General features: G+C 37.2%; 1 protein-coding gene across 1 annotated transcript; it reads right to left on the bottom strand.

Annotated features, from left to right (window-relative positions):
* Nucleotides 1–2190: 2190 nt before the first annotated feature.
* LOC129244205 (integrin alpha-PS5-like) lies at nt 2191–24046 on the bottom strand. Its single transcript, XM_054881818.1, has 16 exons — nt 23833–24046; nt 23490–23750; nt 20895–21004; nt 20683–20826; nt 15355–15527; nt 15052–15267; nt 12260–12362; nt 11470–12036; nt 11256–11385; nt 5736–6104; nt 5604–5673; nt 3164–3621; nt 2696–2831; nt 2512–2635; nt 2369–2399; nt 2191–2302 (listed from the first exon to the last, which is right to left on the bottom strand). Exons 1-16 carry the CDS (start codon nt 24012–24014, stop codon nt 2191–2193), a joined length of 3186 nt encoding a protein of 1061 aa, XP_054737793.1. The 5' UTR covers nt 24015–24046.
* Nucleotides 24047–24482: the final 436 nt, after the last annotated feature.

Genomic DNA, 24482 nt, shown 5'->3' on the forward strand with positions numbered 1-24482 from the left:
TTCTGAATTTTACGTGTGTTTTTTTTGTAAAACTTTCCTATAGATCTTAAAAAATCACCCTTTAGACGAGAGGAAAACTATTGAACACCTTCTATGCTCTTGCCCTGCATTAGCTAGAACCCAAATGAAATGTTTAAGAGCTCTACAATATGAGAGGTTAGAATATCTCTCGGGGTTAGAGCTTCAGAGCTTACTAATATTCGCAAAAGACGCAGGCTTATTACATGAAGCCTAATACAAGAAAACGTAAAAGTCAAGCTCCATCTGGTACCACTAAGGGCCAATAGGTCTATGTGATGGTATTCAGCCAGCCAGGTCAACCTAACTTAACCGAAGTATTCTTTCAAAGCATATACAATTAATTAAACAATTTCATGCAATCATGTTATCAGAAATATGCTTTATTTGTCATATCAATACTAACAGGTACCACAGGCAAGAGTTATTTCGAGTTCACAAATTGAAAATGTTGCCCGGGCTCGAGGCCCTCCATGGGACATGTGGATAAGTATATGTATGTATGACATTTGGAAATGTGTATAGGTACATGTAGATACAGATAGTTAACAGGTAACGTAAAAAATAAACGTTGCAATATACATATAAGTAAAATAGAAAATATTTTGCTTCTAAGAGCTGCTATGGGGCATCGTTTTTACGATAAAACTTATGTATAAATGTAAAGACCTGATTCATATTCAGATTTTTTTTCTTATAAAAAATGACAAAAATACTCATTTGTTGTATTAGGAGTATTTTCATATTTCTGTATTTTCATCAGGGTTAGGCATTTTTGCGCTACCACGAAATTGCTCTATCACTGTCTATTCAGTGGTAGCTAAAATGCAAAATCGATTACCTAAGTGATAGCGGAAAAAAGCAGTTGTTGCAGCAATCACCATTCCCGATATCGAATTAAAATTTTGCAAAGACTTCCTCAAAAGTACTGAGTCATACACTCTAAATGAAGGTTATGGAATATGCGCTGGAGTTTAAAGGACAATCGGTAGAAGAAGAAAGTAATTTGTAGCCTTCCATAAGTGAAAATACATCATGACAGAGCTGTAGCAACTGACGTAATTTTGTGTTTGAATTGCGATGATAGGTCGTGGTTTACATCGCTTTCCTGATATAAACGGTAATTTTTAAAAACTGATATTAAAAAAGCAAATAAAAATTAATTATGTTTCTCTAGTTTTGGTGCGGTGTAATTAGACATTTTTATTCAAAATTATGGTTTATTTTGAAAACAATTCCATATACAGCTTCAACTCATATATGTAGTCTTACTTTTATTCTTCCAATAGTAGCTAAACATTTTGTGATAATGAATTTCCTATCGCTAAATATTCAGTGATGATAAAATTCGTGTGTTAACTACCTCTGAAGGAGTAATGGTAGGGAAATGTCAAAAAATATTTCATTACTCAATGCTTGATAAAGTTTTAAGCAAAGTGCTTAAGAAAATTTCTTAAGACAGCCGTATCCGGAAACGTTGCTCCAAATCTTTTGGAGTTGATGAAAAAATATTAAGCTAAATCTAATAGCCGACTTTCCACATAAATATTTACATATAAAATCAATGTCAAAGCAAAACAGTTCACTAGAAACTTCACTGAGCAACATTTTTCTGACGCCGAATTTCAGAAAGCAGAAAAAGAATGATGCTTATTTACTTACAACATGAGGCGAACAAGTGAAACTGATACCTACATCAAGTAAACGCATTACTGAAAAGTAGAACGCTATGCGACAATAAGCCTAAAATTACTTTCAAGGGAAGCGAATGATGAATGAAGAAGATAAGATGAAGAATCTTCTGAAATCAAATAAACATTGACATCTCGGCACCCATGACACAGTTGACAGTGTTTTAATTTTAAACGCTTTTTACGCTTTTACAGCTTTTTCAACCGCAAATATATGTCAGATATTCTAAATGTATTTAAGAGAAGAACAGAGTTTTAGAAAAATACGAATCTATTTCAGAAAACCACAAACGTATTTTGTCAACTTGCGCCTATATAGTTTTTTTTATAAAAATTATAAGTATTCAGACTAGACTGCAGCATATTGTTCCTAATAATGGGTCTCTCACAATACCTTGCCAGTTTTGGCAGCTTTGCTTCACTCGCTTGAAATGTTCTAAAGTTTCCCATAGTGCAAAGCTCTATTTGACAATGTCGGCCCTTAAATTTTCAATTTCATGCGTCGCTTCGCTTGTTGGCCATTTTTTGGATTGCGTTCAAACGTACCATTTGGATAAGCTTTCAAAGTAAAGCAAACCTGTATTAGGCCAGCACTTTAATGCACAATAAAGCATTAATAACCGAGCTCATACCGGGGCTCGGCTAATTTTACCGCTCACCACTTATTCTCGGCCCAAAACTCTTCCAAAGCTAATCACATATAAAAAGCAATAACATTAACAAAATGCGGCTACAGCTTATGAGGATTATAAGAAAAAAGTTTCCATTTTAATTTTTTTATTAAATCTATTTTATTAAATACTTTCGGGCTCCTCCTCGATTTCTGCGACACATTCATCAAGTTCCTCTTTCATGCGCGCCTTTTCTTGTTTTTCTATGAAATTTTTTTCCATTTCTTCTTTACTCACTCGTTTGAAGAAACCGAACTAAAAAGATGGTTTGGTTTTTGAAACCGGCAAATTTCGAGTTATAACCGATTGTCTTACCCTCTTCAACAGCCACATCACTCCGACCAGCAAAAGCACGCTGCCGATTATAGAAGCAATATAAATCCAAAGTGTATTCCGTTTATTGATCTTCACAAAAACTGCACCTTTGAGATGTCTTTTTATGCTCAAAAATCTAAGATAAAAAGAACAACATCGGGATTTAATCAAAATGTGTTCGTTTATATGGGTATGTAGTTGTAAGTAGGTGTTGGAATGTTATCGTAAGTCGAAGATTGCTGGAATAAATGTGGCTTATTGTAAGCAATTATTTCTGTATAACGAATAAAAGTTGTCATGAAGAATTCGGGATCTAGAGAAATCCCTAATGATCGGAATACTGATTCATTATTGATGCTCACACGTCAGCCGTCGTACATAATGACGCTATAGAAATACGGAGGCAGCAATCGGCAATTGTTCATTCTACCAAAATTCAGTTCTTCCTCGTTAATAAGAAATACCTACCCATTTAATTTTGAATCAGGTTTCAAATCCACCATAGGAACATGTACCAAATATTCTGTATTGTTCACCAACAAGTTTTCAATGCTTGGCCAATGGATTTCATAGCTTAGTTCCAGCGTTATATTTTGTCCGGGTTGTAGTCCACATTGTAAAGATAAGTCACTCAAAGCGCATAACATTTTCGTTTTCGATTTTTCGTTCGATTGGCAGTTGAGGAAAATCGCGCGATTTCCGGTTAAATGATTGAAGTTCAATATTTCCGTCGTATTCAATGTTGATGAGGATACGGGTGGTGATGTTTCAAATACTAAAGGAGGGTATACATAATCCTTGATGTGCACTTGAGCTGAGATGTTGTTGATATAGTTTCGCACTGTGCTTTTCTCATCAATGTATCCAGTAGGAAATTCAATGAGTAAGTCGAAGAGACTCAATGGACTTGGACCGATATTTTGTATCTGCAATTTCGAGTAGAAAGGAATAGAGTATAAGTAAAAAACACGAAATGGATGCATTAAGTAGAGTATTTATGAGTGGTTTAATAAATAAAAAATGCATAAATCATTTTTAGATTTTAGTTTTTTTTGGAATAGGTGAGCCTTGCTATTAAAAATTACAACACTCAAATATCACCCCCGGCTAGCTTTCCAGTGATTCATTCTCTCCAAGTTTTTCAGTATATTTTAGCGAATTCCGGCACTTTTCTCATTAATTTTCGACCTATTTTAATGTTACCCAACTTTGTTTAAGAGAAGATCGACTTATTTTCTAAAAATATAAACATAAACTAAAATGCTTGGTATATCTCGGATGCTACTTTAATTGTCAAAATAAAAAACAAACAAAAAATTGATAGCACAAATGCTAAACGAACCACCTTGCATATATGCATGCCTACGGCTTAGTTGTGTAAAACAACATCAAGACACACACCGCAAATTGGAGGAGGAGCTCAGTCAAACACCCAACAAAAGATATAATTTTATGCCAATTATATATAATTATAAGGGTTGGAAATCTGTTTTTCAAATAAACTTAATTTAAAAACTAAATTTGGCAATCTTGAACTCATGGTGAAAAGATTTTTATAGTCGTGCTTTTTAACAAACCCTTATTCGGCTCTGAGCGAATTTGACAGAATCAGCTGATGGGCTGACGTCAAATCGGATGCGTTTTCAAAAAAACTGAGATTGTGTGTGTGACATACGAAAAAATCACTAATAACACTTGTTGCCGTCTGAGCAACGTCTGATTGGAATAGTGTGTGAATATATGTATGTACATATGTGAAATGATCGAATCTCCCAAGTGGCGTGGCAGCCGAAGTTAACCTCACTACTTTCTTTTTCCCCATACTTAAAGAGCAAACCTTGTAAATCTATCATTCTTGTCTAAAACTAAGTTTAAATGTTCACCATAGTTAAACATGCACTGAAATTAGCTGTGGTGAATTTTTTAACTAATGCCGATATTCAGGCAATGGCAACTAGCCGTCAATAGAGACTATTGGGTGCCATTGAAACTTGGGACTGTTGCCTTATATTCTGTGAAAACAGTTCTAAAATATAAATATTTGTAAAAAATGTGGGCAAACATTTTTATGTTTGCCAAAATAAATAAAAAAATAATAGCTAAACAACTTGGTAGGTCATTCACAAATATTTTCTTTTTTTTTATTTTAATTTATAAATTTACTAAATTTCCTACAAGAAATTTTTGTTAGGTCACACTGTACGATGCCATTTTTGCGGTTGAGAAATTTCTTTACAGAACCATGGCGCTGGGTGAGTACATCAGAATTCTCAAAATACCCATTGTTGTTTATGTTTACATTCATTTGTTTGGTGGTCAATTTAATTACATATTCCTGACCAAGGTTGTGTCCAAAAATTAGAAACAACGTTTACAGTATCAATCTGAGCTAAATACCTATAATATTCGGGGGGAAGGAAAAACTTTCAGGAACAATATTTTCGAAAAATATTTTAATACATTATTGTCTCGCATAGTGAGTCTTGTTAAAAATGAATTAGAGTTTTGAAAGGTTCTACAAGGATTTTCATAACAATTTCGTGCGATTAATGAACACCTTATTTTAAAATTTGGTTTATTTTAAAATTTTTTGATGTGGTAGTTCAATCCATTTTGCTTCAATTCACCGAAATTAGAAAACTGAGATATTTATTCTGAGATGCAAACACCCGGCGTTATAGTGATTAGTGCCTGGTGACCTGTAACAGCTGTTTGAGTCTCCACACAAGTCCAATTCTACAAGTTTCGTAGTTTAAATCGAAATTACACAAATTATTTTGTGTACCGAGTTTTAGTAACAGGCTATACTGGCTATTACTTTTCACAAATTAACCAATTGATGTCGGTGAATGAGACACTCAAAATCTTGTTTAAAATATACTCAAAATCTTAAAAAATTTAAACTCACCTCAAAACTCGTCGCAACTGTGATATTTTGCGTCTGGTCTGTAATAGCTGCGATTTCATTCATTGAAGTCCTTTAACGAAAAGAAAGCTTTATATATTATGAAAATGTACGGATTCGTTTCGAAAGACTTACTCTACTATCCAAATTTCCGCTGTTGTTATCAATTTTACGGTATCAGAAACGAAATTATTATCCGGGGATTTTTTATGGCCTGTGCTGGAAACAGCTGCACTTATGTGAATTTCTGCAATACCCGCAACATTACTCAAATCGAAACTGAGTTCCAGTACGGCATTTCCGATAAAAGCTCGATGCTTAGCTAAACTGCACACAACTCTCCATCCCACGTCAAATTCTCCCACACATTCAGCTGGTAATTTGGCGATGGGTACATTAATGGAGGATTTAATTACCAATTCTGTATTATAGGCCTCTTCGCCTACATTCGTAATGACGTATTTGACTGGTAGGATTGGAGTGGTGCCCAGTGTAAGATTAACGCTTTCAAAAGGAAATTATGAAAAAGTTGGGTATATTTATTACGAGGGTTTTATGCAAATATATGAAAATCTATGTTCAATGTTCGACGCTTATTACTATAGCTTTATTTTTATTAAAAATACTACGCCTCAATATTAAACTCATTAACAGTAGGTCACAAAATTAGTAGTACCAATGGGGTTAAATCTAAACTAGAGGTCGTATTAGGTCAAGCAATACGATTTTTATTGCTGGCTATATTTCTCAAAAGAAACAAAGCCACCTCAACTAGGCAAGTTCCATCTGTACAAATACAAACGGATGTGGCTGGCCTGCAAAATTAAGATTTAAGGAAAATGCCATGGTAAACGTTTTAATCGACTATGGTTTAAGGCCTGTGTACTTGTACATTTAACTGAAACTAAAGAGTTGCTGCTGAAACCACTAGGCTGTTCACTGACAAATGTACGTAACACATGTAGCTAACGGGACGTTATTAATATGCGGAGGACGGAGCACTGCCTCCTTAAGACCTATGATGAGATGATGGTAACATCACAGCTTAAACTGAAGCTACAAAAGCACCTCACTGCTTAAATTGTGTTAGAGGAGTATCAAAAAACAGGAATCTGATCAATAGGTTAAGCAGTTTTGCGGGTAACTAAGGAGATTAATCTACTATAAATCAAAAATAATATTCTGTATTACTTTTGGTTAAAATTGGTTGGAAAGTTCTAAATTTTCTTTTCATCCATTTTGCGTGACAGACACGTGAGCCTAGTGTGGTTGAGAATAAGGCTTATTCATAATATCATCCTTTGGTAATCAGTATTAACTCGTTAAATATGTTAGCCCTGAAGTCCAACGGAGAATTTCTTTGCTTTCATGCTTTGGCAGGATTTGGCAACCCTGGTGTTGCAATCTGGCAACTGACAGGTGTATCGCAAAGTTTGACATTTTTTGGCTTTTACGTACTCAGAACGTTTTGAAATACCAGCGCTATTTGTGTTGTTTACAGTAACTTAAAAGATTCATCTCGGTCCAAAAATGGAATTAAATCGTGAACATTTTCGTGCGATTATTTTTTACAACTTTCGACGTGGATTAACTCAGCAACATTGCTTGGATGAACTTAATTCATTTTTTGGCGATGAAGCTCCATCAAGGACCAGTGTTTATCGATGGTATGGTGAATTCAATCGTGGTCGTAGTTCACTCCAAGACGAATTTCGTGAAGGTCGTCCAAAATCAGTTGTTGTTCCGAAAACCATTGATGCTGTGTGCGAACTGATATTGCAAGATCGTTATGTGACCTATCGTGAGATTGAGACAATCTTAGACATTAGGGGGACCAGCATACATTCAATATTGCATAAACATTTGACTGTCAAAAAAATTTGTTCGCGTTGGATCCCACACAATTTGTCAATCGCTCAAAAAAAGGCTCGTGTCGATTGGTCGAAAGCAAATGCTCAAAAAATACGATCGTGGGGCTTCGAAACACGTCTATGACATCGTGACAGGTGATGAATCATGGATTTACGCGTACAAGTATGAGCCCGAAAGTAAACAGCAGTCGACTGTATGGGTGTTTCAAGATGAGCCAAATCCAACAAAAGTTGTTCGCGCACGAAGCACTTCCAAGCAAATGGTCGCCTGTTTTTTCGGAGAAACTGGACATGTCGCAACCGTACCACTAGAGCAACGCAGAACAGTAAATTCTGAGTAGTACACAACCATTTGTTTGCCAGTTGTCCTCCAAGAAATTAGGAAAACCAATCGCCAAAGACGGATCACTCTTCACCAGAACAATGCGAGCTCTCACACATCGGCTCAAACAACTGCATTTTTGAGCACCCAAAACATCGAATTAATGGGTCATCCGCTGTATAGTCCTGACTTGGCACCGAATGACTTCTTTTTATTCCCGTACGTAAAAAACAAACTGAGAGGGCAACGTTTTTCGACACCTGAAGAAGCGGTTGCGGCATTCAGAATGCATGTTTTGGAGGTACCTCATTCAGAGTGGCAAAAGTGCTTCGACAATTGGTTCAAACGCATGCAAAAGTGTACAGAACTTCATGGAGAATATTTTGAAAAACAGTAAAGTGATTTTCGATGATTAAAATTTGTTTTTGTTCTCTAATCCCGAAATATAAAAGGCACCCCTCGTACGTAGACTACAAAAACGAACTCTTAGTCTATGTATGCATTCCTTTGTTCATATCCCTAATATGAATATACAGAAAGTTACTGAGGAGTAAAACTCTCACGTACTATTGCATGACACAGTGGCGTGGACAATGAAAACACATGATGAGGCGGTCCTTGGAATGTTCGACAAAATAATTTTGTAGAAGATTTATAAACCTTTGCGCGTTGGCAATTCCGAATATCGCAATCGGTGAAATAATGGTTCGTATGATTTTTAAAGGGATACGGAAGGTGATTCTGACAGCCACGTCATGTCCTACGCCGGGGTACAAACGATTCAGTTCTGAAGGCTTGCTGTTTGAAGGAAAGCTTGCTTTGGCCAAGTTTAAAAATACTTGGTTTTTCCAGGTTACTATGTGAAATACAAAAAGACTGGCGAACATTTTCCAAGTCGACTAAAATCGCTTATATTATATATATATAAAGGTTGTCAAAAATGTCTTGCGGTATTTTTATTGAATTTTCAATTATTCATAAAATTGGTTATAATAATGCGATTTAAGTCAAATATGCGCCGTTTTGTTCGATGACGAGTTCCCAACGAGATGCCAACTTCATAATGCCCCTCTTATAGAAGCTCGCTTCCCTATTGTCAAAAAACTCGGAGAGCCAATTTTCACAGGATTCTCTTGTGGACAACTTCCGACTACCAAGCTCGTTCGCCATGGACAGAAATAGGTGGTAATCACTTGGTGCGAGATCCGGACTATACGGTGGATGCAAAAGAACCTCCCATCCGAGCTCCCGGAGCTTCTGGCGCGTCACCAAAGATGTGTGTGGCCTGGCGTTGTCCTGATGGAAGACAATTCGGCCTCTGTTGATCAAAGATGGCCTCTTCTGCATGAGTGCTGCATTCAAGCGGTGCAGTTGTACAGGTACAGGTCCGAATTGAGCGTTTGGCCATAAGGGAGCAGCTCACAGTGGATGATTCCCTGCCAATCCCACCAAACACACAGAAGAACCTTCCTGGCCGTCAATCCAGGCTTGGCCACCGTCTGGGAAGCTTCACCGCTTTTCGACCACGACCGTTTGCGCTTCACGTTGTCGTAAGTGACCCACTTTTCATCGCCAGTCACCATCCGCTTCAAAAACGGGTCGATTTTGTTGCGATTCAGAAGCGATTCGCATGCATCCATACGGGCAAAAATGTTTTTTTGCGTCAAGTCGTGTGGCACCCATACATCGAGCTTCTTTTTGAATCCAAGCTTCTTCAAATGGTTTATAACGGTTTGATGACTCATGCCCAGCTCTTGGCCGATGCTACGGCTGCTACTATGCCGGTCTCTTTCGATCAATTCAGCGATTTTATCGCAATTTTCGACGACAGGCCTTCCGGACCGTGGCGCATCTTCGATCACCTCTGCACCAGAACGAAAACATTGAAACCATCGTTGTGCGGTGGAAATGGAAACTGTATCGGGTCCATAAACTGCACAAATTTTATTGGCAGCATGAGATGCATTTTTGCCTTTATCGTAGTAGTACTGTAAAATATGCCGTATTTTCTCTTTATTTTGCTCCATGTTTGCGACGCTATAACTCACGAACGACTAAAAGCAAACAACAATTAATCAAACACGTGTTAGCACGTGAAAAGAGCTTTTTCAAAAAGATGCGACGAATACAACTAGAACTACGCGCTTGCAAAGACAAACTTGCGGAAATACCGCAAGACTTTTTTGACAACCTTATATATATATATATATGTATAGACGGAGTTGAACTTTGACGTTCACTTTCCCGACAGATGTAATTGTCTAACCTGGCCTACATATATTGAACGTGGGCGTGTAAAAATCGTGTGTGTCAAATTTCAATATGATTTCATGTAAACTGTGGACCGAATTTATTTTTTTTATATGGAAAACGAAACTAAATTAAATCTAAACTTATTTTTTAAATCTAATTACAAAAATGAACTTTAACACACCTACCTCAAATTAAAATGAAAATTTAATATTTTTCACTATCTACTTTTAATTAAAAATTTTGTAAATAAGCTTCGAACCTGAATTTCTCAATCCAAACCAATTCTTAAAAAACAATTTTCAAAATGAAAATCTTTAAAATAATCTTTTATTTTCAATTTTTTAAACAAAAACAAAAAAAATTTTACATCTAACATCTTACATATTTTCGAATAAAAATTTAAAAGCAATGAAGAAAAAAAGCAAAATAATTCTTGCAGATCTTTTTTCAAAATAGAAGTATAATAAGTACTTATTCTGAAATAATGATTTTTTTAATAAGAATATTTAGAAATTCTAAGAATAGCATAGAATAATAATTACAAAAAATGTAAGTATTTAAAATAAACAACAGAGAAAATTACTTTTAATTTTCTAGCTTTTAAATAAAAATCGACGAATAATTTTTTAATTTCAATTTTCAAAACAATAATCGAAAAAGTATCTTAGAACCCAACATTTAAAATAAGTCCCAAAAAGATTGTTAAATCTCTATTTTCTCAATCAAAAGTGAATAAATTATTCTTAATTTCCGTATTTTTAAATTAAAAATAATCTTAAATCTCAGTTTTTATAATAAAAGTCAATACTCAATAAGAAGTCAAATATTCCTATTTCCCAACTTTTAGTATAAAAAATACTGCTAAATCTCAACTTTTAAAATAAAAGGGACGAAATTACTTCTCATTTTTAAATTAAAATATATAATCATTTTTAAATTAAAAAATAAGATCTCGATTTTTAAAACAAAACTGAGAATAATTCTTAACTACCAATTTTTAAAATAAAATCGAAAAATAATTCTTATATCTCAATTTTGAATGTACAAATTTAAATGAAGCATTGCAGAGGTTTTTATACAACAAATCAAAAGTTATTAGTTAATCAAATTTTTGAATAACTAGAAGAAAATCACTTTTTATTTAAAACGTAAGGCAATAACTTCGATTTTTGGTCACAGCACTTTTTATAAAACTACATACATACTTACGGTACGTTCACACTCTGTAGCAGCAGATCGACGAAGCAAACATCGTGCGTACAATTGTGCATATATTGTACACTCGTCCTTGTCACACTCGGCCAATGCGGGTCAACTACAGCGCATTCCCTACAAAATTCTAGAAAATGCAAGAACACATTTTTTATTTATTTTAATTTATCTTTTTGTTTGTTTTGTTTTACGATTATTTTTTTACACTTACCTGAGCCACTTAACATTTTCGCATCATGCTTCAGTCGATATGAAAGCTCGAAAACTATCGGAACAAATACATAACGCGGATCGAATGTGAGGGAGGTTTCGTACAACACGCAATTCGGTAAAAGTTCGGCTATACGGAGTCCAATTCTTCTAAAATTGGAAATATCGATACGGTTCTCCTTGGTATCCACTTTCAAATCTAATAAAATTTCCTGCTTCTGAATCTTAGTCGAATTCGTTAGGATACTGAGGCATATTTCAAACTGTAGACTCGTTGCATTTGTAGGAATTAAATTTTGCATGGGCCGTATGGTTGCGTTTATTTTCACCACCGGATAGGCGTGATAAACAAAGACTGTGTCCGCGTTTGGTGCGCCAATAGCCAAGTCATTAAAGCCATTCGCATCGATGTCTACACCTTTAGAGAGGCCATGTCCAAACATGCCACCCATAAACTGATCGCTGACATTCAATATCTGCCTGGGCTGCGCATCTAGGCCGGTTGGACCACCGAAGTAAATGGCGACAGCACCGTCATCATCCGCAAAGGGTGCACCAATGGCTATGTCTAATATTTATACACGTAAGTAATTTTTCAATTAGATGGGAACTGGGGTTATATACCAAGCTCCAGAAGTGTTTTTTATTAAAAAAGATATTTAGGGAGCTCAATCGATTTAAAATTTTGTACACTATTTTAAGCCACTTAATCAAATTTTTTGGTTTTTTTTTATAATAAGTATATATTTGAAGTTCCATATGTAACCGTAATGGTAATGCATGCAGCTTACCGTTATAACCATCCCCATTGATATCACCCAATGCACTAAGCGCAGTTCCGAAACGTCCTCTACTCCGGAAAGGGGACTCTATTATCGAATGTTTGAAGTTCAACTGAAAAAAGGAAGGAAATAAAGCCTTGTATACATATATTGTATATATATATATATATATATGTATAAGTATAAATATATAAGTATATATAGTGGTGGTGAAAATAATAGCAGTGGGGCATATGTCAAAGTTTTAACTATTTATTTATTTTTTTTTTCATTTCTATAAATTTTTGTATAAATATATCTGTACTTGCTGTTCAAAAGCCATATCATTTTTTTAGAATCAAAATTTTTAGAAAAATTGTGTATGCAGAACAACACACGTGGGCCAAAACTTTTTCCAATCCTCCAACCACCTTTGACCAAAAACCACTTTGGGATGACCTGAAGTCTTCTAATAATGCGGACAATTGTGACAAATTTCCATCCCTTCGTAGTTATTTTCCATCTGGTGAACATAAAGTGTCACAAGGTGTTATTTTTCGTCAAAAAATTAAGATATTTTTATTATATTTCTCGGTTGCAAAAAACTGCGGATCACATCAAAATACGTCTAACTTTTGAATCTGTCCAACATAAACTAAATAAATGTATGGTGACCGCGAAACACCTCATACCTATATATATTAGTAAATGATATATAGGATGTTGATTTACTTATAATTAATATCTAAGTCTCAATAAATAAGGGGATCTAAAGGATATATTCCCCAAACTGGATAAAGAAGCAACACGAATCCTGTCTTCAAAAAACAGTCGGCGCACTCGCGTATCGGCACCCACGCCCCTGTTGACAGTTATAATTTCGAGGTTGTAAAAGACTTCGTTTATTTAGGAACCAGTATTATCACCGATAACAATGTCAGCCTGGAAATTCAAAGTAGAATCTCTCTTGCCAACAAGTTCTACTTTGGACTAAGTAGGCAACTGAGCAGTAAAGTCCTCGACGAACAAAGCTAACACTCTACAAGACTCTCATCATGCCCGTCCTAACGGATAGCGCAGAAGCTTGGACGATGAAGCGACGCTTGGAGTATTTGAGAGAAAGGTTCTGCGTAAGATTTTTGGACCTTTGCACGTTGTCAACGGCGAATGTCGCAGACGATGGAACGATGAGCTGTATGAGCTTTACGGCGACATAGGCATAGCACAGCGAATCAGGCTCAAAGAAATAGGGAGTTTGACCACTAGAACGTATGGTCACAGCTAGACCATTCTAGAAATACTATAATTTTCTAGCACTATCACCGACTACCTATTATTAAGTCTTCACTTCGTTAAAGATTTCTCTCTAGAACAGATTGCAGAAATAGCGCGAATCTTTGGAGATTCGGAGTAAAATTCTACTCTAAATCTCCAAAACACTCTAAATCAACGAGCATTCTAGACGAAGCTGGTGTATTCCAGGCAGAACAGCTAGCAATCAGGGAAATCTGAAAGACCATCTCCGACATGATACAAGCAGGAACCAAGATAGCTAACTTCACGGATAGTCAGACAGCTACAAAGGTGATATTTATTTCAAGGAATTCAATTTAAAGAAACTCATCTCATTAAACCAATGACTCGATAACGCTCTAGTATTGATTTCAAGCCACAAGAGGATCAAGGATAACGAAAAGGTGATGAGTTTGCTAGGCTAGGATCTTTCAATCTTTCGATTGAAGTGGAACTAGTAAAAGTTTCCTTCATCCGGTTAAGGCTAGAGTCTCACTATTATAGCATTGAAGAGACTACAAACCTGTGCAATATTCCGGAAGAAACGGCTTGACTATAACGTATCAACGACCAAACAACCTTTGGATATCGTCGATCCAACATCTTAAGGCGAACCGCTGTTCTCAAAGGAGACTGGAAAGTAAGAAAGCACCCGGCGAGGTTATGCATACTACACAACAATAAATGGCGCGGTTATAAAGAAATAGGGGATAAAAAATCTTCTGTTCACAAGAGAAAGGTTACGAACTTTTGGCAAAACATTTCTCAACTACGGTGATCAAATTTCAGGATTAAAATTTAGGTATCTTCTTTTCTTTAAATACACATCGAAGTTACAATAGCAGGTATCACTTTTGGAAACTCAACCGCCAAAACAACAGAGGATTGTGGTGTTAAAACGGCGTTAGATGCTAATTAAGTGTCTCCCATTTCAGGAAACACAATTACTAACACAACAAACAATATCATCATCTCGTGTGGATGTCTGAGTACTTGAAATACTTATTCTTGGGAAAATAAGGCTAATATAATCACCCCGTCGGCCATCGTAGTCAAGTGGGCTTATGCGATACTAACATTCAGTAGGTTCCAGCTCGAAACACGAAATATCAAATTTTGGAAAGAGTTTTACTAAAGAACTTCTCATAGAAAAGCTATTCGCAGTCGACATAAAACTGTAAGACCAGGAGAAAGTAGAGAAATACGATTACTGCTGGAGTGACTATGTAAAGAAAGTCGTATTTGTGGTCGGGTAATGTCTACGCCGCCTTAGCCGAATGGGTTGATGCGTGACTGACCACAAATAGGATGATGAGCTCGGCGAAACACCTAATAAAGGTTTTAAGCGCCAATTAATAAATTCAACAAAGACTTCGCCATGTAGTCGTAAGCTTCAAATAGCGTTATGTTGCATTTAGGTTTAATGTAGAAATTCCATTAGACTTAGACATCGATGGGTAAGTAAGTAAGAAAACGAACTTTTGGAAATGAAAATCATTTGGAATATAGCGTATCTCATGATCACTTACCTTTGTTTTTAATCCCTCATTAATATACACATACACGGCGCCTGCTTCATAAATGCCATTTACAGTGCGATAAGGGGCACCAATTAGGATATCATCTAATCTATCACCATTCAGATCTTCTACCAGTAAAGCATAGCCAAAAAATTCACCATACTGGTCGCCAGCTAAACTCAGAAGTTGATTAGAACCGGCTGGTGTTTTGGTGTAAATTTGTGCCTAGTATAAATTAAAGTTACATACACATACGAGTATACCTACATATATTTACTTAAATATTATTTGGATGTCCAAGTGCACACTTACCTGCCCTAATTGCTGATTGCCTTTCGGGACTGTAGCCACATAGTAAAGTTTTTGCCGATTGTTGCTTTCGAAATAGCCAGATCCCACTGCATATCCTTTATACGAGAACATTTCATGTGCTAACTTTGATCCATCGGGACTAAGATTTTGCATATTAAAATGAATTGCCGCACCTGTGAATAAATTCTTCTTAACCTTATTTTTGTCTCACTACACTCTGCTACTACGTGGTTAGTTACCTACTGACACCTACATTAATTTTGATTCAAGATTGCAGAAAAATACGAGAGTTACAATTTTTTTTTTTGCTTTATAACTCATTTATTTTTTTTTTTTTGACGTGATAACGTCTTATAATTCGATTTAGCCGGCTGCACGCACGAAAAAATGTGTCGTTACCTTGCTCATTTGTCGTTACCTTGCTCATTTGTCGTTCCTTGCTTATTTGCCGTTACCTTGCTCATTGTCGTTACCTTGAATGAACTGCAAGCGAAAGCGCGGAACGAACGACAAAACAAACAAGTCAAACGAACGGCAACGTTCGACATCTTGCTCTCTCCTACTTAAGTGAGCATATATATGTATGTATATGCGCATATGTACATATATAAATTCACGTATTTGTATTTGCATATGCCTTCTTATTGATTATTATTCATTTGATTTACTTGAAGAATTTAAAATAAAACCAAGTTTCTTAATAATAACTGTTGTTTTAATGTTATTATTATTAATTTTTTTATTATATATGAAGGGAAAAATGTATGGTAATATTTACCACATACCTTATAAGATATGTTGTATACTAATATATGTATATAAACATGCATACACATATAAAATTTCGCGCAATTTTCAAAAAGAATAAATCTATATCTAAAGATGCATACAAGTCATATGTACATATCAAATATACGAATCTATTCCGTACGCAAGCAAATGTAAGCTAATGTGCTTGAACTGCAAGCGAGAGCGCGGAACGAACGACAAAGAGCACAATCGGCCCCCGCGTTCGGCAACGTTCGACATCTGGCTCTCTCCTACTTGAGTGAGCATATATATGTATGTATATGCGCATATGTAGGTATATAAATTCACATACTTGTATTTGTATATGCCTTCTTCCTGTGTGCATGGTAATGAACCATTTCTCTGTTGAGAATGGGACGATGATAGTAAAAGTAGGAAATGAAAGGGAGTGTTTCGAGTGTAAAGTGTCTTGAAAAAGGCAAATCGATGATGGTGCCTCTTAGTGTTGTTGACTTATTAACGTCTGATGCACAATCGATATTGAAGAAATCTTTCATGAATTTGATAAATGTTTCGTCATTTTTCACGTTTGTGTAAATGTAACTTGACCTATTCCATTGCAATTGCATTTACCTCCTCCTCTATATCCATACAAAATATCTATCAAACAAATAAAATTAAAATTTTGTTTTGAAAATTGCAACCATTCCATCAATATTTTCTTATGACGTTGTCACGTTAAACTATCGTCAGTAAACCGACTTTACAGACAACCTCTTTTTTGAACATTTAACGATACTTGAACTTAAAACCAAAACATGCATGGAAAGCTCCCAGTGGTGCAACCATTTTCAGATTTTAGCAAAATAGTCGCAAATCCATTGTTACCTTCCTATTCAGTCTGTTAAAGTCTGTTATTTCTGCAACTAAAGGATTGTTATTTCTCTCTCTTCTTCTTCTTAATTGGCGCGATGACCGCTTACGCGATTTTGGCCGAGCTTAACAAAGCGCGCCAGTCATTTCTTTCTCGTGCTAACCGGCGCCAGTTGGACACACCAAGTGAAGCCAAGTCCTTCTCCACCTGATCTTTCCAACGCAGAGGAGCCCTTCCTCTTCCTCTGCTACCACCAGCTGGTACCGCATCGAATACTTTGAAAGCCGGAGCGTTTGTGTCCATTCGGACGACATGACCCAGCCAACGTAGCCGCTGGATCTTTATTCCCTGTGCTATGTCTATGTCGCCGTAAAGCTCATACAGCTCATCGTTCCATCGCCTGCGATACTCGCCGTTGCCAACGTGCAAAGGTCCAAAAATCTTACGCAGAATCTTTCTCTCGAACACTCCAAGCGTCGCTTCATCGGATGTTGTCATCGTCCAAGCTTCTGCGCCATACGTTAGGACGGGCATGATGAGAGTCTTGTAGAGTGTTAGTTTTGTTCGTCGAGAGAGGACTTTACTGCTCAGTTGCCTACTTAGTCCAAAGTAGCACTTGTTGGCAAGAGAGATTCTACGTTAGATTTCAAGGCTGACATTGTTATCGGTGTTAATGTTGGTTCCTAAATAAACGAAGTCTTTTACAACCTCGAAATTATAACTGTCTACAGTGACGTGGGTGCCGATACGCGAGTGCGCCGACTGCTTGTTTGAAGACAGGAGGTACTTCGTTTTGTCCTCGTTCACCACCAAACCCATTCGCTTTGCCTCTTTATCCAGTTTGGAGAAGGCAGAACTAACAGCGCGGTTGTTAAGGCCGATGATGTCAATATCATCGGCATACGCCAACAATTGTACGCTCTTATAAAAAATTGTGCCTGAGCGATTAAGTTCTGCGGCTCGTACGATACTCTCCAACATCAGGTTAAAGAAGTCACACGACAGCGAGTCACCCTGTCCGAAACCTCGTTTGGTATCAAACGGCTCGGAGAGGTCCTTCCCAATTCTGACGGCGCTGTTGGTGTTGAGCAACGTCATCTTACATAGCCGTATTAGTTTTGCGGGGATACCAAATTCAGACATAGCGGCATACAGGTAACTCCTTTCCGTACTGTCGAATGAAGCTTTGAAGTCGACGAAAAGATGGTGTGTGTCGATTCTCCTTTCATGGGTCTTTTCCAAGATTTGGCGTATTGTAAATATTTGGTCGATGGTAGACTTTCCAGGTCTGAAGCCGCACTGATAAGGTCCAATAAGTTGGTTGACGGTGGGCTTCAGCCTTTCACACAATACGCTCGCTAGAACCTTATAGGCGATATTTAGAAGACTAATCCCGCGGTAATTGGCACAAATTGCAGGATTGCCCTTCTTATGGATTGGGCAGAGCACACTTAAATTCCAATCGGCAGGCATGCTTTCATCCAACCATATTTTGCATAGGAGCTGATGCATGCACCTTACCAGCTCCTCGCCGCCATGTTTGAATAGCTAAGCCGGCAGTACGTCGGCGCTAGCGGCTTTGTTGTTCTTTAGCCGTGATATTGCTATTCTCACCTCGTCATGGTCGGGTAACGGAACGATAATTCCGTCGTCAGCGATTGGGGTATCGGGATCTTCACATTCTCTATGACATGCGCAGCTGTCACTGTTTAACAGGTTCGAGAAGTGTTCCCTCCATAATTTAAGATTGCTCTGTACGTCAGTCACCAGATCGCCCTCTTTGTTCTTACAGGAAAACGCCCCGGTCTTAAAACCTTCTGTAAGCCGCTGAACTTTCTGGTAGAATTTTCGGGCGTTGTTCCTATTGGCCAGCATCTCCAGCTCCTCGCACTCACGTATTTCGGCCTCTCGTTTCTTCTGTCGGATAATACGTCTCTCTTCCTTTTTCAGCTCTCTGTAGCGATCCTACATGGCTCGCGTTGCGCCCGATCGCAGCGTGGCTCTATAGGCGGCATCTTTTCTTTCGGCGGCAGCATGACATTCCTCGTCGTACCAATTGTTTTTTCGGACTCGCCGGAATCCGATTTCTTCTTCGGCGGCACTACGTAGGGAACGAGAAATGTTGCTCCATTGCTCGCGCATGCCGGTGTGTTGGGCAGTGCTCTCCGAGAGCAGGAGTGAGAGTCGAGTGGCGAATCTTCTGGCTGTCTGTTGTGATTGCAGCTTGTCGATGTTGAACATTCTTTGCGTAGGTAGATGTACGTTTTTTGCTGCACAGAGGCGTGTGCGTAGTTTGGCTGCAACAAGGTAATGAACCGAGTCGATGTTGGGTCCTCGGATCGTACGTACATCTAATACACTAGAAGCGTGTCTTCCATCTATCACAATGATCGATCTGGTTTCGCGTTTTTCAATCAGGAGACAGCCAGGTAGCTTGGTGTATCTTTTTATGCTGGAATCTGGTGCTGCAGACTACCATGTTTCAGGCCCAGGCGAAGTCGTTCAGCCTCTGTCCGTTACCGGATGGTTCATTGTGCATGCTGAGTTTTCCGACTGTGAGACCAAAAATTCCCTCCTTGCCCACCCTGGGATTCAAGTCGCCAAGCACGATTTTTATGTCGTGGCGGGGGCAACGCTCATATGAACGTTCTAAGCGCTCATAGAAGGAATCTTTGGTCGCATCGTCCTTCTCTTCCATCGGGGCGTGGGCGCAAATTAGCGAGATGTTAAAAAAGCGGGCTTTGGTGCGGATTATTGCGAGACGCTCGTCCACCGGAGTGAACGACAGTACTTGGCGACGAAGTCTCTCTCTCACAACAAATCCAACACCAAATTTGCACTCCTTTACATGGCAGCTGTAGTAGACGTCACAAGGTCCTATGCTTTTCTTGCCTTGTCCCGTTCATCGCATCTCTTGAATGGCAGTGATGTCAGCCTTTACTCTCACAAGGACATCAACCAGCCGGGCAGAGGCACCTTCCCCATCAAGAGACCGGACATTCCAGGTGCATGCTCTCAAATTGTAATCCTTATTTCGTTTGCAGTGGTCGTCATCAGTATAGGGAGGTCTCATCCGAGGCTCTTTTAATCTTTTCCTTGGGGAATTTTAAGTGGCGGGTCTCAAACCCAGCGCACAACTAGCTATCCTGGAATGCTTCGCCTTCGCCGAACGAGTATTCGGAAGCTACCCAGAGGATACGTAGGCTAATCCCGGACGTTGTGAGCTGCTTGAACCATATGTAGAAAAATCGTCCTGGCCACTCCCAAGTGGATGGCGATCAGTAACATTAATAAAACATTCGAATTTCAAGTACCAACTAATGAAAATTGTAAGATTCGATTTGGCAAAAAAGGGGTACAGTTCGCACACAAAGTAGAGCGAATTATGAGTAGGCACTTAAAACGGTTAGTACTGTTTAGCTTTCCTCCCAACTTCTTCAGACTCTTCAAGTTTTCTTAATCCAGAATTGCTAGTCATCAAGTTTATTGAACGGTAGTTATCACGTTATGAAAAATTGCAAACAGACCAAGTTGCTTACAACTGTTAATTAAGTTAGGTACGGCAAACTCTTAAGATTTTCAAAATTGTTTTAAGCGCTATGCCTCTTTTTTCACTTGTACAAAAAAGTTGAGTTATTTTGTTAAGAGATTGTTTACATATTTACATATATCAGCGCTATCAGTAGCCGTTTAAATCCACTCACCTGCCCAGTTATATTTGCCTGGTGCGCCAGCTATAATCTCTCTATTATTTGGCGCCATGTGTACGCTAAAGCCTAGCTCACCCATTCCAAAATCGAAAAATTTATGTGTCCCATCTTTTGTGGCTAATTGTCGCGACTCCCGACCTAGAATTTTTTTGTTTGCATTTATCAGAATTTATTTTATTTTTATAAATGCATTGAATCTTAAACACCTTTGGCCGCAAATGGGTTAAGTATCCAAGTCGCTTGGTTATGAGACTCATTATCAATCGTACTATTGGTCCAGTAACAAACGCCATGCATATACAGAGCACTTGGAAGCCTGTGCTTTTCAAATGACAGAATAAGATTCAGATTCGTATTTATGTACATACATACATACATATCGCAAGCTTAGAGTATGAAGAGTAGCTAAGCCCGCTTTTTCAAAAACATATATTTTAATACAAGAAGCAAGACATTTTTTTTTTATTTCTAACCGTTAAAGATAAGTAACAAAACACTTACCGAAATTGTTATAAGTTCCAAAGAATACGATTCGATTGGAGTTGTTTTATCCAGTAATACGCGAAATTTTGTATTAGAAATGTTGCAAAATAAGTGATTGATGAAAATGGCTTTGAAAGATATTAATGCTTTCCCTTAGAATTAGAAAAACTGACCTTAGCAACTTTCACTCTAAACAAGCGATATGCATTTTACTCAAGGTATGCAAAAGCCTTGTGTGAGTTGTGTCAGTAGCAAAACTATTCGTTCGACCAGCGCTGAAAAAGATTTTATTTTAATTTTATGCTGGTATGCAAAAAATTATAGATTACAAGATATGGCGATCCAAAGCAAATTAAGAGAGTAACTTTTGCTGCTGCGTCATAAAGGAGTCACCGCCAAATTCTGCCCACTCTCATAATCAGTCGTGGCTCAGACGGCAACGAAATGAAATGTAAAAAAAAAAGTTATAGCTTTTTGACTTGACTTTTTCAGATTTCTGTCAACCTCTATTCTAATTAAACCGGTATAATACCCCTTATTACGCCGGCAAATCAGTTAATTCATACAATTTCGTTGAGAGCCAATTGACGGTTTGATGTTGGCCACACCTTCGTGTGGTATGCTCTAATTAACTAGAAAAATTAGTCAACCAATTTTGTTTTTGAATATTTTTTTTTATTTTATTAAATGAAAATAAATAATTTTGAGTGATTGGAATCTTGATTTCGACCTTTACGCGTTCCATTGCTGGTCTTTTTATATGAGGCGCTCAATAAATACATCGATTAACTCGACTCTTTGAAAAATTTTAAATTTAAGTATCAAAGCCCTTGGTATAGTCATTACTTTTTATATTTATAATAACTTTCCTGAATAATAAACACTACCACCGTTAAATGGTAAGTTTTTTTGGCAACTGAATAATAAGTAATTTATTTCAGAAGCCATTTCGATTAACTCCGTACTCTAACATAAATCGTTTCAGTAACGCCGTATCTGTTCTGGCCGTGCATCGACGCTTATTTGTTTTTAAACAGCCGATTATGCTGGACCTGCTAAAATTCATTCCTCCTCTTAAACACGACTACTATAAGAGCTTGTCAACAAATTGAAATGAAGAGTCCTTTCATACAGCTGATGAAGAATACATTATTTATAATATTGCTGAATAATCCCAAAAAATAATGCCGCCAACATAAAGCCGCTATAAATTAATTACGAAAATTATTTTAAAACCGAACTTCCAACATTCATTTTTATGGAAAAGCTGCGGTAAAAATTTATAATAACTAACTTTTTCTGTAATAAAATGAAAATACTAAATTTAACTTTATTACTTTTTTTAGTTGCCAAATCGATTAACTCCATCAGTCACATAAAAACTGTAACGTTACCGACGATTGTTTGTTGGTTATTCTTTCTTATTAATTTTATACACCGTTAGATGAAAGCTATAACTGCAATTATGCATTCCACATTATATATTTGAATTCATATTATCAGAGGAATTTTTAAAAACAATATATGGACATTACATCATCGCGATTCTCAACTTTTCGTTTATGGAGTTAATCGATGTGTGCACTGAGCGGCTCATATACTGCAGCTGTCTAGTTCACTAGAGTCAAATATGATTGGCGTTTGGCACCATTTGAAAAAAATTATAAATCTTGATGGTTAATGTTGCGCTAACTTGTATAACCCTTTTGACAGGCAAGTAGGAGTCAATAAGCGTATTGTCTTGATGTACATTTAAAGTTTTTTCGTCGAAACAAAAAGTTTTAAAAGACTCGGGGCTATCACGATGCAGAGGTGCGGCTAACATCAGACCGATCATTTGCTCTCAACGAATTTGAATGAATCAGCTGATTTTCTAACGTAATCAAGGTTAGTTTACGAAAAAACTAATCAACTCATTTTCTTCGTTGCCATCTCAATAACGTCTGCTTGGACGAATGTGTGAATAGCTGAGATATAGGCGAGCGAAATTCTGCTGCCAACTCCCCGATGTCGAGGAATGTATGATCCTTGGAGGGGTAAGAGTGATTTGCTACAGAAGCAAGAGCATTCGAGAGAGGAGGCTTCACACTAAACATCCGGTAATCGCTAGCGTTTGACGCATACCCACTTTGTTGATATCAACCTCAGAGCCATTATTTCTGTGAGTGACACTTCATATGTAATATTCAGGAAAAGCTTCGCCTAAGCAGCACAGCTGAATTTTGGTTAATTTTAATTAAAATAATGCATTCATTCGCAGTAAGAAAACATTTTGTTGTAGGTATTTCTCAATAAAAATTAAAAATACTTTTACTTACAGGTGTTCCTGGAAGGCTTTCAGTTGTGGCGCACATACAATTAAGGAATCTTCATCCCTGCTTCCACCATCCATAGCCCCTCCTAGCCATTGTTCAGTTGTATTTAGTTCTAACTTGTCGAAGGTTTCAAATCTCATTATATTTTCGAAAACGATTTGTTCGATTGTGTTGGAGGCGATGTTGTATTTGTAGATGGCACCCGTCTCTGTGGCTTCGGAATTAGCTTGAACAGTTTGGGCTCGCGGCGCGCCAATTATAATACTTGAAAAAATGTAAACGTTGTTGTAGATAAATAAAACAGGGAAGAAAAAAAAACTATTTCAAATCTTGTTAATTTTTTCACCTTTTATCACGCAGAACGATTGTGTAACCAAAATACGAACTGTGTTTGTGGTCGATGCCCTTCTTGAGCTGATAATTTACCGGTTCGTTTATCAAAAGATTTGGTTTTGATGCTAAATTAAATGTTTGCACCGCGAAGAATTTCAAATACAAAATTACACAAAGAACTTGGGCGCGATACATTTTGGCACAAAAGTTTTAAATTTTTATGAACCGACGCGATTTATCCACCAGCACCAACTGAAAGTGAGTTCATCTAGCATTTTTAGCGAGGCTTTAAATTTAAACATAATTTCTTCTTATCGTATTACTAAGTTGTTGATATGAAATGCCACCTAAACTGTTTTTTCTTGCTTTGTTTTAGGATTTTTTAACATTGAGACCACAAATGGGTGTGCGCGTATAAATAAGTCTGTGTATGAATAAAAAAAACCGGAATTTTGTAAATACCCAACAAACTTTTAAGTTTGCCATGCATGAATTTATTTCAATAAGATTTCATATCAAACGCTTAGCAAAAAAAACATTAATGTGCACTTAGACGTGAAAATCCATATGTTATTTAACATCATTTTGCTCTCAAACATTTTTATGTTCACCTGTAAATACATATATATATAATTGGCGCGTACACCCTTTATGGGTGTTTGG

The sequence above is a fragment of the Anastrepha obliqua genome, chromosome 4, assembly GCF_027943255.1.
Source record: "Anastrepha obliqua isolate idAnaObli1 chromosome 4, idAnaObli1_1.0, whole genome shotgun sequence".
In the NCBI taxonomy this organism is placed as follows: domain Eukaryota; kingdom Metazoa; phylum Arthropoda; class Insecta; order Diptera; family Tephritidae; genus Anastrepha; species Anastrepha obliqua.

Coding starts and splice junctions, on each gene's coding strand:
- LOC129244205 (XM_054881818.1), bottom strand. CDS start 24,014: ATGTATCGCGCCCAAGTTCTTTGTGTAATTTTGTATTTGAAATTCTTC. Junction 23,751..23,832: donor ATCGTTCTGCGTGATAAAAG/GTGAAAAAATTA, acceptor CATTTTTTCAAG/TATTATAATTGGCGCGCCGC. Junction 21,005..23,489: donor AAAGCCTTCCAGGAACACCT/GTAAGTAAAAGT, acceptor TGAAAAGCACAG/GCTTCCAAGTGCTCTGTATA.